The sequence below is a fragment of the Coregonus lavaretus genome (genome assembly GCF_964263955.1).
Source record: "Coregonus lavaretus genome assembly, chromosome: 7".
Lineage (NCBI taxonomy): Eukaryota > Metazoa > Chordata > Actinopteri > Salmoniformes > Salmonidae > Coregonus > Coregonus lavaretus.
In genome coordinates, this window is record NC_139994.1 from 14,763,872 (window position 1) to 14,783,316 (window position 19,445).

Sequence of the window (19,445 nt, forward strand, 5' to 3'; positions counted from 1 at the left end):
TAGAGGAGATCTGCATGGAGGAATGGGCCAAAATACCAGCAACAGTGTGTGAAAACCTTGTGAAGACTTACAGAAAACGTTTGACCTGTGTCATTGCCAACAAAGGGTATATAACAAAGTATTGAGAAACTTTTGTTATTGACCAAATACTTATTTTCCACCATAATTTGCAAATAAATTCATTAAAAATCCTACAATGTGATTTTCTGGAGAATTTTTTTTATCCTTTTGTCTGTCATAGTTGACGTGTACCTATGATGAAAATTACAGGCCTCTCTCATCTTTTTAAGTGGGAGAACTTGCACAATTGGTGGCTGACTAAATACTTTTTTCCCCACTCTAACATAAACATATTATATATAATATTCTGGTAGAGTAAAAATGTCTACACATACTGAGATAAAATACATTATAATAAATTATTTATTTGCTTTTTCATTGTCATGATATGAATCTCATGGTCTGCCCTTTCAAGGCAGCGTGGTGAGATGATGCACTTTAAAGGAGTATTCCCATTTCTCAAAGGCAGTAAAATAGCTGTCTTCTCTGCAGAATATACAGTATAAAAACACTGTAGCTAAGCTAAATTAGTCTGAAAAGTCGATGTGAAACATTGCTATTCTTGGTTGCATTTCAGTCTCTCTGCTATATATCTTTGTTAATCCTTGGAAAAGTGCAAAAACATGAAATCGTATAAAAAATATATGTTTTTAAAGTTAAAATGTTATACCTGTGAGCATCTATACCATACATAATGACAAAAACATCCAATGGCCAGTGTGAGCCCATGCCATGATGAGTAGTTCCAACTCCACCCATCAGTGCATTGGTTTTACATTTTCATCCAATAAGATTGAAGCTCCTTTTCCAAGAACATGAAAATCAGCAGGCTTCGAGGTCCAGATTAGAATTTGCTTGGGGTAGCTGGTGGTGACTGTCTCAGTTGGAGGGGATCAGGAGGGTGAAACCATCGCGGTTCTTACGGAAGTCAGCGTGGGCCTGGCCGGCCTTGGTCTCCACGGTTACACTCTTGGGCTTGCCCCGCATGTGCAGCTGGACGGCCGAGCAGCAAACCTTCACTGGTAGCGGGGCGTTCCTCACTCTGAAACACACACACACACAAACACACACACACACACACACACACGCACACACACACTGACTGTTAACTCACTGATAATACAATGTCAAACACTTCACGCTAGAGTACAGCACTGACTGTTCATTATCTACAAAACAAGATAAAATATATATACAGCGCATTCGGAAAGTATTCAGACCCCTCGACTTTCTCCACATTTTGTTATGTTACAGCCTTATTCTAAAATTGATTAAATTGTTTTTTTTCTTCTCATCAATCTGCACACACTACCCCATAATGACAAAGCAAAAACAGGTTTTTAGAAATGTCAGCAAATGTATAAAAAAAATTAAACGGAAATAGCAGACCCTTTACTCAGTACTCCATGCGGGCTCTCAAATGCCTTTTACTGAGGAATGGCTTCCGTCTACCATAAAGGCGTGATTGGTGGAGTGCTGCAGAGATGGTTTTCCTTCTGGAAGGTTCTCCCATCTCCACAGAGGAACTCTGGAGCTCTGTCAGAGTGACCATCAGGTTCTTGGTCACCTCCCTGACCAAGGCCCTTCTCCCCCGATTGCTCAGTTTGGCCGGGTGGCCAGCTCTAGGAAGAGTCTTGGTGATTCCAAACTTCTTCCATTTAAGAATGATGGAGGCCACTGTGTTCTTGGGGACCTTCAATGCTGCAGAAATGTGATGGTACCCTTCCCCAGATCTGTGCCTCAAAACAATCCTGTCTCAGAGCTCTACGGACAATTCCTTCGACCTCATGGCTTGGTTTTTGCTCTGACATGCACTGTCAACTGTGGGACCTTATATAGAAAGGTCCCCAAATGTGGAAAAAGGGAAGGGATCTGAATAATTTCCGAATGTATTGTACTCAAGCAATAACGCATGAGGGGGTGTGGTATATGGCCAATATACCACGGCTAAGGGCTGTTCTTAAGCATGACGCAATGCGGAGTGCCTGGATACAGCCCTTAGCCGTGGTATATTGGCCATATACCACAAACCCCCGGGGTGCCTTATTGCTATTATAAACTGGTTACCAATGTGATTAGAGCAGTAAAAATAAACATTTTGTCATACCCGTGGTATACAATCTGATATACCACGGCTGTCACCCAATCAGCATTCAGGGCTCGAACAACCCAGTTTATAATAAAAGGTAATAGTCCTTATCTAATTGGAAACTCTAGACCACCTCTCAGAGGTGTTTGACTGACTGACTGCCATCCTCTCCTCTCATCTATCTAGTATCCTGTGTGCAGGTGCTGTGGTGTCACACACCCTATTCTTGAGCTGACAGCTGCCAGGGGGAGGTGGAGAGAGGGGGAGAGGGGGGAGAGAGGGGGAAGAAGTGTTTTGGCCACTGCACAGTCAGCTGAAGATGATCTGTTCCGAATGGCATCCCAAATGGCACCCTATTTCCTACATAGTGCACCCTATGGGCCCTGGTCAAATGCATTCCACTATATAGGGAATAGGGTGCCATTTGGGACACATACTCTCTCTGCCCCAGGGGATCCTCCAGCCTGGCTGGACTTCTGCACCACACGGACTCTCTAGTTAACACACAGGACCAGCACATGGCCAAATACACAGATAGCCTTATCTATCTGTCTATGGGATTGGATGGGTGCACAAGTGTATCATTAAACTGTTCTATATCTCGGCTGGTTAAGGAGCTTCTTGTGTGTTATTTTTTGTGGGGGGGAAACGGATTGAAAGGGCCGTATTTGTATTTGTCTTAGTTTGAATTGATGATGTAGCTCTCTCTCATATTGCAAAAAAGTATGTGTGTGTGTCTGTGTGTGTCTGTGTCTGTGTGTGTGTGTATGTCTGTGTGTGCCTTTGTGTGCCTGTGTTTGTATGTGTGTGTGTGAGTTACTGTATCCGACCCTTGTGTACTGTACTAAAGCTTAACTCAAGGTTTCCTTCCAGTTCCAGCACCCTTGTTTCACAAAGCTGCCCGGCATCCATCAATAAGCCACTCTAACAGGTGTGACCACAGTCCCATAGTCTCCAGTCCCCAAAGTCACGTAAACCCCAAACCCCCTCTTCCTCCCTCTTCCTCTCCCCTTCCTCTCCCTTCCACCCCTGTTTCCACCAGCTGTCCCCCTCCCAGAGCCACACCCGCCCGGCCCTGCGACCCACAAACCCAATGACATCCCAGCTTCCCTGGGTTTTGATGATTCCAGAGGAATGACCCAGTGTAAACCTACACCAGAGGAATGCTCTTTGAACTTCACACTAAGCCATGGGCTATGACAGAGAGATTTGACCACTATGGCTGGGCCACAAAACTAGAATGAGATGAGGGAATAGGCTGCCATTTCAGACGCAGCCCAAGGCCAGGTCTGCCTATCTATTTCTATGGCTGGGCTGTGGTAATGCAGTGTAGTAGAGGGGGGATCTACACTACATGACCAAAAGTGTGTGGACACCTGCTCGTCGAACATCCCCTTTGCTGCTATAACAGCCTCCACTCTTCTGGGAGGGCTTTCCACTAGATGTTGGAACATTGCTGCGGGGAATTGCTTCCACTCAGCCACAAGATAATTAGTGAGGTCGGGCACTGATGTTGGGCGATTAGGCCTGGCTCGCAGTCGGCGTTCCAATTAATCCCAAAGATGTTCGATGGGGTTGAGGTCAGGGCTCTGTGCCTGCCAGTCAAGTTCTTCCACACCGATCTCAACAAACCATTTCTGTATGGACCTCACTTTGTGTACAGGGGCATTGTCATGCTGAAACAGGAAAGGGCCTTCCCCAAACTGTTGCCACAAAGTTGGAAGCACAGAATCATCTAGAATGTAATCGTATGCTGTAGCGCTAAGATTTTCCATCACTGGAACTAAGGGGCCTAGCCCGAACCATGAAAAACAGCCCCAGACCATTATTCCTCCTCCACCAAACTTTACAGTTCACACTATGCATTGGGGCAGGTAGCGTTCTCCTTGCATCCGCCAAACCCAGATTAGTCCGTCGGACTGCCAGATGGTGAAGTGTGATTCATCACTCCAGAGAACGCATTTCCACTGCTCCAGAGTCCAACGGCGGCAAGCTTTACACAACTCCAGCCGACGCTTGGCATTGTGCATGGTAATCTTAGGCTTGTGTGCGGCTGCTCGGCCATGGAAACCCATTTCATGAAGCTCCCGACGAACAGTTATTGTGCTGACGTTGCTTCCAGAGGCAGTTTGAAACTCAGTAGTGAGTGTTGCAACCGAGGACATTTAACACTCAGTGGTCCCATTCTGTGAGCTTGTGTGGCCTACCACTTCGCGGCTGAGCCGTTGTTGCTCCTAGACGTTTCCACTTCACAATAATAGCACTTACAGTTGACCGTGGCAGCTCTAGTAGGGCAGGAACTGACTCGTTTGAAAGGTGGCATCCTATGTCGTTGCCACGTTGAAAGTCACTGAGCTCTTCAGTATGGCCATTCTACTGCCAATGTTTGTCTATGGAGATTGCATGGCTGTATGATCAATTTTATACACCCGTAACTAACGTGTGAAATAGCCGAGTCCACTAATTTGAAGGGCTGTCCACATACTGTTGTATATATAGGGGTTGTGTAAAGCCTAAAGGGCTGTGGTGTGATTGATTGAGGTGGTCCAGATTTCTCAATGACCTGGATTGCGTCTGAAATAGCATACTATTCTCTTTATAGTGCACTACTTTTGACCAGGGACCCTATTTCCTATATAGGACACTAATTTTGACCAGGGACCCTATTCCCTATATAGTGCACTATCTGCATAGGATCTTGGTCAAAAGTAGTGCACTATGGCCTCCCGAGTGGCGCAGCTGTCTAAGGCGCTGCATCGCAATGCTTGAGGCATCCCTACAGACCCGGGTTCGATCCCAGGCTGTGTCGCAGCCAGCCGTGACCGGGAGACCCATGAGGTGGCACACAATTGGCCCAACGTCGTCCGGGATAGGGGAGGGTTTGGCCGGCCGGGATGTCCTTGTCGCATCGCGCTCTAGCGACTCCTTGTGGCGGGCCGGGCGCATGCACGCTGACTTCGGTCACCAGTTGTACAGTATTTCCTCCAACACGTTGGTGTAGCACCGGGTTAAGCGAACAGTGTGTCAAGAAGCAGGGTTGTGTTTCGGAGGACACATGGCTCTTGACCGTCGCCTCTCCCAAGTCTGTACGGGAGTTGCAGCGATGGGACAAGACTGTAACTACCAATTGGGGAGAAAAAGCGGTGCCATTTCAAGTGCAGCCCTGGTGTCTCGCTGGTCTGAAGGGGGTTCGCTCTGGTTCATAAACAGGAAGATGTGCAAATGAGGCCTCCTGATGCTGCAGCCAAATTATTCATTCTCCTGGAAACTACCGCCGACAGAACTGGGGCGCAGCAACTCCTGGCATGTGTACCAAATAGCACCCTATTCCTTATTTAGTGCACTACTTTTGACCAGAACCCATATGGCTCTGATCACTATGTAGGGAATAGGGTGCCATTTGGGGCACAACCCTGCAGGTGCCTGAGGACCGCCTCCACCCACCCACCCACCCACCCACCTCCTTCCATCCCTCCTTCTCTGCCTTTTCCTTCCTCATATTCCTCCTTCCCCACCTCCCTCTCCTCATCCTCCCTCTTTCCCCTGTCATCTCCTCTATAGTGTTGGAGTGTGATAATCCGATGTGAATATATGCCTCCAGTGTCTCCATTATGGAGAATTATGAGGCCATTTTGTGCTGGGCTGTGGCTGGGTGTAAGTGCTGTAAGACATTGCCTCTGCTGTGCCTCCTGCCACACTCGGTTACTGTGTTTGTGATGCTGCTGCTAGACTGTGTGTGTGTGTCTGTGTGTGTGTCTGTGTGTCTGTGTGTGTGTGTGTGTGTGTGTGTGTGTGCGTGTGTGCGTGTGTGTGTGTGTGTGTGGCACCAGAGGTACCAGCACTAGGTCCCATTGTGTAGAAATCAAACCATCAACACTGAGGCCTGTACAGCATCCCTGCCAGGAAATATGTGTCACTGCAGATAAAACATGTTTACGATGGGGGAGTGTGTGTGTGTTTGGTGTTTGTTTGTCTGTCTGTCTGTCTGTCTGTGTCTGTGTGCGCGTGCGTGCGTGTGTGTATACGAGCTGTCCAATCTAGGATATTATTATCACTGTAGCCCCAAAACCAAGCCTTTCTTCAAAATGTTCTAAGATATTACATAATCTCACTGACAGCCAAGAGAGATCTATGGAAATCACAAAGTATTTCATGCCAAAGTATTTACATAACTAACCAGTGCAATTTTAATGAGCAAGTAGCCTGAGTAGGTAACTTAATATCGTTTAACAAAGTAGCACACGAGTATGACGCATCATAAAAAGCTATCTGCAGGGTCAACACTGTAGACTGGTCCCAGATCTGTTTGTGCAGTCTTGCCAAAGTTGACAAGACAGCACAACCAGATCTAGGACCAAGCTAACAACGCTGTGCTTTGAGAATAAAGTTCCCATTCCTTTGGTTCACACATTCTCATACACCTTTTCCGGGTTTTCCAATTAAAGCAACATTCCCATCCATACTGACTCTCTGACTCATCATCTAGTAATCAATGGGTTCCAAGCAGTTAGCTGCCTGTTACAGGGAGGCTCGGGGCCCATTCATAAAGCATCTCAGAGTAGGAGTGCTGATCTAGAATCTTATTCATTATGATCTAAAAGGCAAAGCTGATCCTAGATCAGCACTCCCACTTTGAGACACTGTAAACATACAGTGTCTGGGCTGCAGCTGTGATGACTACTGCTACGGATAATACAACTGACCACAGAACAGCCTGATGATGACCACACTACCAGGGCCTGAAGACACAGCTTACTGCCAAGGGGCACAATGGCTGTCTGGGGCTCACTGAGTCACTACGGATGCTCTGGCACCCTATTCCCTATATAGTGCATAGGGCTCAGGTCAAAAGTAGTGCACTACATAGGGAATAGTGTGCCATTTGGGACACATACACGGCATGCATCCTCCCTGCACACACAACTTTCTCTGGAATCAATGCTAGCCTAACAATATAAAGCTTACTTATGAAGTGAGAAATTGCTAAGAAAGCTACTAAGCACTTATCAGCATCTCACTCATAGCACCTCAACAGCACTTGGTTTACCACTGAATCTGTCTGTGAAGATAACCATGGCATGTAGGCTGTTTATAGCAGTGTGTGCATGGGGTGTTAGAAGTGTGCCCTAGATGCAAAATTATGTTACATTGTGGTTGAATGGTTGGAATAAGATTTTAAAAAACGTATCCCAAAGAAAGGTATGCTTTTCCTTAACCTTCTCTTAACTCACTAAACTAACATTCTCCCCTCATCCATCTCTCTCTCCCTCCCTTCACTCTCTCTTCTCTCATCCCTCCCTCTCTCCATTCACCCCCTCTCTCCTCATCCCTCTCTCCCTCCCTCCATCCAGGCAGGTATAATTGGCCCTCAGGAGGGGATCAGACAGGACATCTGTCGGTCGACAGAGTGAAAGAGAGAAAGAAAGAGTGAAAGAAATAGAGGAAACTAACTGTGGAGGGATCAGTCCCTCTACCTAGCCAGCTATCCCACCAGGAGAGACATTGATGGAGAGAGTGATAGAAGTGGAAATAAAGGAATAATGTCAAGGAGGATAAAGAGGACATGGATGGACAGTTTCTGGAGAGGAATAGACGTCTCTCTCCTGAGCATTCGAAAGATGAATGATGGTAGTTTGCAGGACTACTAAATACCCAGACTGCTCCTCAGTTCATCTTGTATTTATGATGTGTGTTTATCTCATGGAACTAGAACTACAGGTAACTGCCAAAATAAAGGAAACACTTGAGTAAATGAGGGATACAAAGTATGTTGAAAGTGGGTGCTTCCATACAGGTGTGGTTCCTGAGTTAATTAAGCAATTAACATCCCATCATACTTAGGGTAATGTATAAAAATGGCCAGTTGTCCATTATCTATGCCAAGGCGCATTGAATATGTTCTGGCAGCTCGTGGTGGCCCAACGCCCTATTAAGACGCTTTATGTTGGTGTTTATCTTATTTGGCAGTCACCTGTACAATACAGGAGGTTGGTGGCACCTTAATTGGGAGGATGGGCTCATGGTAATGGCTGGAGCGGAATAGGTGGAATGGTATCAAATACATCATGCCATTCCATTTGCTCCGTTCCAGACATTATTATGAGCCGTCCTCCCCTCAACAGCCTCCACTGCTGTACAATATACTTGCTCTTCAGAGATTCACTTCCACAGGTGAGAAACTGGCTCACTGTGTAGCCTAGAACATATTTAACACCCACAGAGTGGTACAGCATCTAATTCACACTACTCTACCACAGTGGTAAAATAACATATTCACACTACTCTACCACAGTGGTAAAATAACATATTCACACTACTCTACCACAGTGGTAAAATAACATATTCACACTACTCTACCACAGTGGTAAAACTACTTATTCCCACTACTCTACCACAGTGGTAAAATAACATATTCACACTACTCTACCACAGTGGTAAAACAACTTATTCACATTGTGGTACCTCAGTCACAGTCTGCGTCCTAAATGGTACCTTATTCCCTATATAGCGCCTAACGTCCCTATTTGGTGCCCAATTCATTCCCTATATAGTGCCCAATAAGTAGTGTACTACACTATGTACGTAATAGGGGGGCATTTGGGACATAGCCACAGTCTCAACAGAGAGCTCTGACACAATCTCAACTCCTGTTGAGTAAATCCCCATTCAATACCCACAGCCCCAAAGCCCATGATTCCGCCTGCAATCTAAATGAGCACTTCCTCCTCAGCTGCCTGGCAACCATCCCTGGGCAACAGCAGCATCTGCGTCCTGTCCAGAGGGGGTAGGGATGGGAGGAAGAGGAGGCTATTTGGGTCTATGGGTGCTAGGCAGGGCAGAGGATGGGCCAGGGGGTCATTGGCCAGACTACCCAACAACCTACCGCCCACTGACTGAGCATTGTCATCATCATGATCAACATCACCATCATCATCATTACAGGACCATCTCAACCAGCTGCCCCCTGCATCTTAAGGCTCACCAGGATGTATTCTGGGAGAAAAACAATGACTCACGGTCTGCATCCCAAATGGCACCAAAAAGTAGTGCACTGTGTAGGGAATAGGATGCCATTTGGTACGCAACCACATAGGCTACAGCACAAACATGAACATGGACTCAAATGAATAGAGCGAATATGACCCTTAATCTACACTCATATAGTATATTATGTATACACTCTTAGAAAAAAAGGTGCTATCTACAACCTAAAATGTTTTTTCGGCTGTCCCCATAGGAGAACCCATTAAATAACCCTTTTTGGTTTCAGGTAGAACCCTTTTGGTTCCAGGTAGAACCGTATTGGGTTCCATGAAGAACCATTTCCCCAGAGGGTTCTACATGGAACCTAAAATAATTATCCCTGGAACCAAAAAGGGTTCTCCTATGGGGACAGCAGAAGAACCCTTTTGGAACCCTTTTTTCTAAGTGTGATCATACCTATGTGCTGCTACCAGGTATATTGGAGGATGTATTCTGAGGAGAAAGACAATGACTGACGTAGGCAAAAACAGCAAAAACACCACATGTTGTGTGAGCATGGATTCAAATTATTTGAGCGAATATGATCCTTAACCTAAGCTTACATAGTCGAATATGTACTAATATACACTGAACAAAAATATAAACGCAACATGTAAAGTATTGGTCCCATGTTTCATGAGCTGACAAAAAAACTAAACAGAAATGTTCCATACGCACAAAAAGGTTATATGATTTGTAACTGTAACTCAGTAAAATATCTGAAATTGTTGCATGTTGCGTTTATATTGTTGTTTAGTATACTGTATGTAACACCACATGTTCAGTGATCAAGGACTCAAATGAATTGAAGGAATACAACCCTTAGCCTACGCTCATCTACTGTAATATGTATACGTTTATACCTATTAGGTTTGCTTCTACCAGGTACATTGGAGGATGTATTCTGAGGAAAAAAACAACTCACTCATGTAGAGCAGAAGCACCATGTTGTGCAATCATGGATTGAAATTAATTGAAGGAATATGACCTTTAACCTATGCTCATAATAATATAACATATAACATATGCCACTTAGCAGAAGCTTTTATCCAAAGCAACTCACAGTCATGTGTGCATCCATTTTTCATATGGGTGGCCCCAGTGGGAATTGAACCAACGACCATTAGCGTTGCAAGCGCCATGCTCTACCGACTGTTTAATGCACATTTACACCTTTTAGGTTTTCTGCTACATGGTAGGTTGAACCAGAAACATGTGCGTCATACCGCGGTGAGTAATATCATTAGCTTCAATCATTTCCTTGGAAACGATTAATGGACTCCTGGACTCCATAGGATCACACATACACATACACACACACACAACACATCTCGGAGTTAAGAGTAAAAGCAGCCTACCTCACTACTTAAGTCAATCAGAGAGAGAGGCACCACCACCAGATTGATTATCTATATGAGGGGGGGAGTTAATGATTATCTAAAGGAGGGGGGCAGTTAAACAACGTAACACCCCAGGAGGGAGTTTATGCAACAGGCTTTCATATTGGGACATTGGTTCCCGCTGATTGTAGCCTACTGTGCACTATTGTACTAATGTTGTTAAGAGGTGAGTAGCTATACTGTAGCTGCTCTGGTTATAGTCATCAGTATCTCTGCCTGCAGCTGGGTCAGAAACATTACAGGAAACAAACAACTAACACTGTCAGAACACAAACATGAATGTACGAGCTTGTGCACACATGCACACACACACACACATATACACAAAAGTTAACATTTTACTTTTGATTATAGCCTCCGCTGCCCTGTCTCTTTATCGGAAGAGCCATGCAGAACACAACCTCCTCCACCTTAAGATAAAACTAAGTCCATAATTCAAATGAATCTATCATAATAGTTAGAAAACTAAGTGACTATCAATCTGTCATAATTGTGTTTAATCATGGTATTTCAGTTGATGATTCCAAAACAAAAAGTATTTGATCCTCTGCTGATTTTGTACGTTTGCCCACTGACAAAGACATGATCAGTCTATAATTTTAATGGTAGGTTTATTTGAACAGTGAGAGACAGAATAACAACAAAAAATCCAGAAAAACGAATGTCAAAAATGTTATAAATTGATTTGCATTTTAATGAGGGAAATAAGTATTTGACCCCTCTGCAAAACATTACTTAGTACATGGTGGCAAAACCCTTGTTGGCAATCACAGAGGTCAGACGTTTCTTGTAGTTGGCCACCAGGTTTGCACACATCTCAGGAGGGATTTTGTCCCACTCCTCTTTGTAGATCTTCTCCAAGTCATTAAGGTTTCGAGGCAACTCAAACCTTCAGCTCCCTCCACAGATTTTCTATGGGATTAAGGTCTGGAGACTGGCTAGGCCACTCCAGGACCTTAATTGAGCCACTCCTTTCTTGCCTTGGCCATGTGTTTTGGGTCATTGTCATGCTGGAATACCCATCCACGACCCATTTTCAATGCCCTGGCTGAGGGAAGGAGGTTCTCACCCACGATTTGACGGTACATGGCCCCGTCCATCGTCCCTTTGATGCGGTGAAATTGTCCTGTCCCCTTAGCTGAAAAACACCCCCAAAGCATAATGTTTCCACCTCCATGTTTGTCGGCGGGGATGGTGTTCTTGGGGTCATAGGCAGCATTCCTCCTCCTCCAAACACGGCGAGTTGAGTTGATGCCAAAGAGCTCGATTTTGGTCTCATCTGACCACAACACTTTCACCCAGTTCTCCTCTGAATCATTCAGATGTTCATTGGCAAACTTCAGACTGGCCTGTATATGTGCTTTCTTGAGCAGGGGGACCTTACGGGCGCTGCAGGATTTCAGTCCTTCACGGCGTAGTGTGTTACCAATTGTTTTCTTGGTGACTATGGTCCCAGCTGCCTTGAGATCATTGACAAAATCCTCCTGTGTAGTTCTGGGCTGATTCCTCATCGTTCTCATGATCATTGCAATTCCACGAGGTGAGATCTTACATGGAGCCCCAGGCCGAGGGAGATTGACAGTTATTTTGTGTTTCTTCCATTTGCGAATAATCGCACCAACTGTTGTCACCTTCTCACCAAGCTGCTTGGCGATGGTCTTGTTGCCCATTCCAGCCTTGTGTAGGTCTACAATTTTGTCCCTGACATCCTTGGAGAGCTCTTTGGTCTTGGCCATGGTGGAGAGTTTGGAATCTGATTGATTGATTGCTTCTGTGGACAGGTGTCTTTTATACAGGTAACAAGCTGAGATTAGGAGCACTCCCTTTAAGAGTGTGCTCCTAATCTCAGCTCGTTACCTGTATAAAAGACACCTGGGAGCCAGAAATCTCTCTGATTGAGAGGGGGTCAAATACTTATTTCCCTCATTAAAATGCAAATCAATTTATAACATTTTTTACATGCGTTTTTCTGGATTTTTTGTTGTTGTTATTCTGTCTCTCACTGTTCAAATAAACCTACCATTAAAATTATAGACTGATCATTTCTTTGTCAGTGGGAAAACGTACAAAATCAGCAGGGGATCAAATACTTTTTTCCCTCACTATACATTTAAACTCAGTTTTTCACAATTCCTGACATTTAATCCTAGTAAAAATTCCCTGTCTTAGGTCAGCTAGGATCACCACTTTATTTGAAGAATGTGAAATGTCAGAATAATAGTAGAAAGAATGATTTATTTTAGCTTTTATTTCTTTCATCACATTCCCAGTGGGTCAGAAGTTTACATACACATATAGATACTTTTGTACCTGTTTCCTCCAGCATCTTCACAAGGTCCTTTGCTGTTGTTCTGGGATTGATTTGCACTTTTCACACCAAAGTACGTTCATCTCGAGGAGACAGAACGCGTCTCCTTCCTGAGCAGTATGACGGCTGCCGGGTCCCATGATGTTTATACTTGCGTACTATTGTTTGTACAGATGAACGTGGTATCTTCAGGCGTTTGGAAATTGCTCCCAAGGATGTACCAGACTTGTGGAGGTCTACAATTTATTTTCTGAGGTCTTGGCTGATTTCTTTTGATTTTCCCATGATGTGAGTGGCGCAGTGGTCTAAGGCACTGCATCGCAGTGCTAACTGTGCCACTAGAGATCCTGGTTCGAATCCAGGCTCTGTCGCAGCCGGCCGTGACCGGGAGACTCATGGGCGGCGCACAATTGGCCCAGCGTCGTCCAGGGTAGGGGAGGGAATGGCCAGCAGGGATGTAGCTCAGTTGATAGAGCATGGCGTTTGCAACGCCAGGGTTGTGGGTTCGTTTCCCACTGGGGGCCAGTATAAAAAAATATATATAAAAAAATATACAAAAAAATTATTAAATATTAAAAAAAGATAAAAAATAAGTATTCACTAACTGTAAGTCGCTCTGGATAAGAGCATCTGCTAAATGACTAAAATGTAATGTAAATGTCAAGCAAAGAGGCACTGAGTTTGAAGGTAGGCCTTGAAATACATCCACATGTACACCTCCAATTTACATAAATGATGTCCGTTAGCCTATCAGAAGCTTCTAAAGCCATGACATCATTTTCTGGAGTTTTCCAAGCTGTTTAAAAGCACAGTCAACAGTGTTTGTAAACTTCTGACCCACTGGAATTGTGATACAGTGAATTATATGTGAAATAATCTGTCTGTAAACAATTGCTGGAAAAATTACTTGTGTCATGCACAAAGTAAATGTCCTAACCAACTTGCCAAAACTATAGTTTGTTAACAAGAAATGTGTGAAGTGGTTGAAAAACGAGTTCTAATGACTCCAACCTAAGTGTATGTAAATTTCCCACTTCAACTGTATACGTTCCATTGATAAACCTCCCTCTATTGACTACAACTTTGGAATCTCAAATTTATATAAGCCTACGAGTCTTCTCCATTCAGAATAGGCACAAAGCAAATTGGTCTTGACTCCATTTTAGATTTTAGAAATTACTCCTCAAAAATAGGACAGACTTTTCCAAAATAGGACAGACAGTCAGCCATGGCCGGGACAGAGAGAGAGAGAGAGCGGGAGCGTGAGAGAGAGAGTGGTGAGTGAGTGGGAGAGAGAGAAAGAGAGGTGGAGGGAGACAGCGAGAGAGAGTGGGAGAGAGATAGGTAGAGAGAAAGATGGGGGAAGAGAAAGAGATGGAGGTAGAGAGGGAGAGAGAGAGGAAACGAGAGAGAGGAAGAGAGAGTGAAAGAGAGAGAGAGAGAGGGAGGTAGGGTCGTGGCTCGCCTCTCTTAACGCTGAAACGAGCGCATCGAGGACAACCACTGAGGGAGAAAGGTAGAGCAGGAGGTAGAGGAGGAGGAAGAACAGGCTATTTCAGGATAGGATGACGCCTTTCACAACCTAAAAAGCGAGTCAAGTTTAGAAAAGAGCGGAGACCATTTAGGTCTGTGATCTGTGCTACTGACATCACACTGACCTTGACCAGGGTCACATAAGGTAAAAACGAGGGAGGGAGAGTGGGGGGTGAGGGAAGAGGAAGAGAGTGGGGGGGGGGGGGGGGGGTATAGAGTGGAGGGGGGAAGAGGGGGGCAGGGTTGGAAGAGAAAAGGGGGATATAAAGGAATATCCCCTCCCCAATCTTTCAGATAAGGGGCTGACCAAACCCTAAATCTCCAGCCCTTGTCCTGTCACACATCCAGCTGTCTCAGCAGATGGCCCATAGGGGGTCTAACCCCCAATACACACACACACACACCTCCTCCACGAGGCTCCAAATACTCATCAGTACGTAATAGGCATCAATGTTTGGCTCGGGGCAGAGGGAAACAGACTGGTACAACAATCGCTCCATTGACTCACTCTCTCACTCTCCCAGACCAGAACAGACTACATGTGAGAACAGGCCTGACTGGGGCATGACTACTGTCGTCTTGGGACTGACTTCCTGGCAAAAGGGAGTGACGAAAGAGAGAGAGAGAGGGAGAGGAAAAAGAACATGTGTGCATTGTCATCTGCCGTTCTCCTCCTCCCCCTCGCTCATGCTTACACACACTCACCCCCTCACACACACTTCTGTGGTTGGCAACCCCCTAACCCCCCGACCCCCAAACTCCAAGTCTCCAAGTCTCTCTTTTGATGAGAGCCTGTAGGGGTCACAACCCCCAGATGGCGGCACAAAGGCACATGGGGGCCACGCAGGCAGGCAGACAGGCCGGCACACAGATTAGCCTTTCTCAATGGCCGCTACTAACTCTATGACGCCAGCCTCTCCGATCAGCAGCAAAAGACACACAGCAGCTGTAGGAACCCCTCTGACACAGACTGACTGACTAACTATGAGACTCCCCCAACACAAACCAAAACACACACACACTAGACCCAGACTTAAAGTCCAGGAGTCTAGGCTGCTGCTCTGTCATTAAAACACACACGCTGTCCCACATGCAAACACACACACACACACGCTCCAAAAAATCCCCCAAAATACAGCCTGGTACGGCTGCCGCCCGGCTTCCTGTGGTCCTGTAAGCCTCTCCCTAGGGGGTCTAGTCTATCTATCTGTCCTGTGAGAAAATGCCTGGACACAAGACATACCACTACATTAATGAGATGGCAGGCTGCTGCACAGACAAGACTGATCCTGTATCCCACACAGACCTGTGCCATATCTACAGTATATGTGATGTAATATCCTGTATCCCACGCAGACTTGTGCCATATCTACAGTATATGTGATGTAATATCCTGTATCCCATACAGACCTGTGCCATATCTATTGTATATGTGATGTAATATCTTGTATCCCCCACAGACCTGTGCCATATCTACAGTATATGTGATGTAATATCCTGTATCCCCCACAGACCTGTGCCATATCTACAGTATATGTGATGTAATATCCTGTATCCCATACAGACCTGTGCCATATCTACAGTATATGTGATGTAATATCCTGTATCCCCCACAGACCTGTGCCATATCTACAGTATATGTGATGTAATATCCTGTATCCCCCACAGACCTGTGCCATATCTACAGTATATGTGATGTAATATCCTGTATCCCCCACAGACCTGTGCCATATCTACAGTATATGTGACGGAATAGACATATGAATGATATGAGTGAGAAAGCATGTCCTACAACACATGAGGAATTTGTTACTACATAAGATTATATTTGGACAGTGTGAATGTCGAGGTTTGAACTGAAAACTAGTTTATAGTACAATTAGAATAGGTGGGAGTATTGTCTTTGGTGTTTTTAAGTAAGTCAGTATGACTGGATTTGGGGATGAAGATTTAGGAAACCAATCAATTTAGGATGGGTGCTGTTAGCTATAGCCTGCAGGAGGACACTAGGCTTAGTAGTGAGACACATAACAGACAGGCTGACTCTGGCCTGCACTGCAAAAAATGTAAATCTTACCTAGATTTCTTATCTTGTATTGAGATAATAAAGTCAAAAATACTTGGTTTTAGTTGATTTCCCTACCCAAAAAATTTCATTTACTTGTTTTGAGTTAGCCAGAAAATGCATCAAGATATGGTCTTGTATCAAGCCTTTTTTAGGTTAAAATAAGCAAAAATGGTATGCCAGTCCATTAAGATAATTTAGCTTGGTAAGACATCTTACTACGTGTGAACACTGCCTGGTTGGCTGCCTGGGCCATTCAAATCAGTCTGACGATGACTGAATCACATTTAAATATGGCAGTGATGACCGTCATGAATCTGAATCATATAACTATTACAGAGATAAATACCATAGGGGCTACAGGTAGCCTAGCGGTCAGAGAGGCGAGCCAGCAACCTTCCAGTTCCAATCCTGGGAAAAATCTGGGGGAAGTGACCTGTACAACTCGGCTCAGCTCAGTAGTGTGAAAAGCCCTTGAACAGCTGTAGTCTAAATCCAATCAAAGTCTTAACCCAACCCAATACCTGTGTAGCATAGTTAAACCAGCCTGAATGCTGCACTCACCATTGTTCAGGCTGGTTTGACCATGCTAACACATGTCGTCACTGACTACGGTTAATGCTTAACCAGGCCAGCTCAGTAAAGCTTGGTTTGGCTTGGTTCAGCTCGGCTCCCCTCTGTAGTCTAAACCCAATCCCAGTTTTAACCCAACGCAACACCCCCTGACTGTGGCCACTGACCGTGTGAAGTGGTCGATGAGCGTTCCCAGCAGCTCCCCGATGCGGTCCTGGTTGGGGCACAGCTCTCCTCTCTGGATGTAGAGAAGGAAATCATCCTGGGAGGAGGTGTGTAGCGCCACCATCTGGTCAACGCCTGCAGTGATGCTCAGGCCTGTCACCTGGGGGGTAGACAGACACAGAGGGGTTAGATACACACACACAGACACAAACACACACATACGCACGCAGGCTCACACACAGGCACACACGCACGCACACACAGACATTCACACACACATTCATAGTTCATCCAAAAACAAAACACAGGTTACTCTCTCTATCCATGATGCACTTGTCGTGGTCTGTGTGTTTGTTTGTGTGTGTGTGTGTGTGCGTGTTAGGGGAGATTGGATTATTCCCTTCATGGTTCCCCATGGGGCTCTGGTCAAAAGTAGTGCACCTCATGGGGAATAGGGTGCCATTTAGGACACTCATAGTCATAGTAGAGAACAGTGCTGAGGTATTACTATTCTGTAGGGCATCATGCTAAACGGGGCAGACATACAACCTGTCACAACATACATGCATCACACAGAGCAGTAGAAAGGGATTCTCTGTTGAATCCAGTCTCCCACTGCCTCTTACAAAGGAAAAGTCTAAACGGGATCCTTGGGATGGCCCAACTCTGATGTCACCCCATTGAAGTTGACATTTAAAACGGTTAAGTAAGGGTTAAAATTAGGGTTAGGGTTAGGTAAGGGTTATGGTTAAGGTTAAGGTTATGTTTAGGGTTTAGGATAGGGACGTCCCAAGGATCCCAGATAGCACTAACCCTCTTACAATGCTAGGCCATGAGCTCCAGTACATTACCATGGGGAACTACACTGTAATGTTGTGAGTCAGACAGTTAGTTGTGAGCTACTCTCACCGTAAACACAACTTTGTATTCAGCTATCCTGTCATTCATACATAATAAAACCCTGTGTTGAAAGTGATTTACAGTACTAAGCCATATTCTCTATTGCCATATTATAGGTTAATGGGGTAGTGATATAGCTTTATGATAACTTTATAGCTCTACTGTTTCTCCCCCAGGGCATGGTTGTGTTCTATCCTAACTGGTGTCCAGCTGTGTTGTACATTAAGTAATCCTGTGTAATTAACTGCCTGGTCTGTTACCTAAACATACAGTGTGTTCTGTAACATGCACAACCTCCAGGCCAAAACACACTGTGTGTACACACACAGACACATTGTACGTACAGTGAGTAGCGTGGTGTTCTATCGTACAGTACCTGACTGACTGTCACTGAGGCAGAGACTGTCCCAGTCACTCACTGTCATGTACCACATGGAGCTCTCTCTCTCTCTCTCTCTCTCTCTCTCTCTCTCTCTCTCTCTCTCTCTCTCTCTCTCTCTCTTCTCTCTCTCTCTCTCTCTCTCTCTCTCTCTCTCTCTCTCTCTCTTTCCCCCTCACTCTCCCTCTCCCCCTCTCTCTCCCTCCCTCTCCCTCCCTCTCTGTTCCATGCTCCTCCTTGTCCTTGTGAGCACGCGCCCCAGAGAGATCACTGATCCAATTTCTCAGATCAGCGCGTGAAATGAGGCGGGCCCGCCCCACACTGCAGTGCCGCATTTTGTGACTGAAGACACATACTCACACATACACACAGAAAACACACACACAACACACACGTCCCTCCTTTGTGCAGCCACTGTACCGCTCCTCAGCCTTTCTCCCGTCTACCCTCCTCTCCCTCCTTCCCTCTCTCCCTTCCTACTTCCCTCACTCCCTCCCTCTCTCTCTCATCTGACCTGGGTTACTTTAATTCACGCAGACAGACAGAGGGTACAGCCATTGTTCATAGCTGCATCCTAAATGGCACACGATGTAGGGAATAGGGTGCCATTTGGGACGTATCCAATGTCTTAAAGTAATACCAAGGCAATGGATATAAGAGGGTGTAAAGTGGGAACTCAAGGGAAGGAGTAGAGAGTATGTTCATTGACACATTGGGATCGTTTACAGATGTAGGAAATTAATTTGAGCCAGTTTGCTACAGCAGGAAAATAATCCTGCAGCAACAGGAAATGTGAATTACTTTGTGGATGATAATTAATGGACATTTGTTGTAGGGGTTGATACATTTTTCGTTAGGGCAGTACTCACACTCTCTAGAGGCAGTCTTTTCAACACCTTGAACTGTTTTTTGGGGTCCAGTTTGTAGATCTGTTTTTCCGTAATAAGCAA

General features: G+C 45.2%; 1 protein-coding gene across 1 annotated transcript in view; it reads right to left on the minus strand.

Annotated features, from left to right (window-relative positions):
• Positions 1–405: 405 nt before the first annotated feature.
• The window catches only part of myo1g (myosin IG), a gene marked incomplete at its 5' end in the record, with an annotated part of 49,904 nt that continues 30,864 nt past the window's right edge, over positions 406–19,445 (minus strand). Inside the window, 3 exon segments of the mRNA XM_084165013.1 lie at positions 406–1,102; positions 17,219–17,376; positions 19,365–19,439. Coding sequence (XP_084021139.1) covers positions 940–1,102; positions 17,219–17,376; positions 19,365–19,439 — 396 coding nt within the window. The 3' untranslated portion in view covers positions 406–939.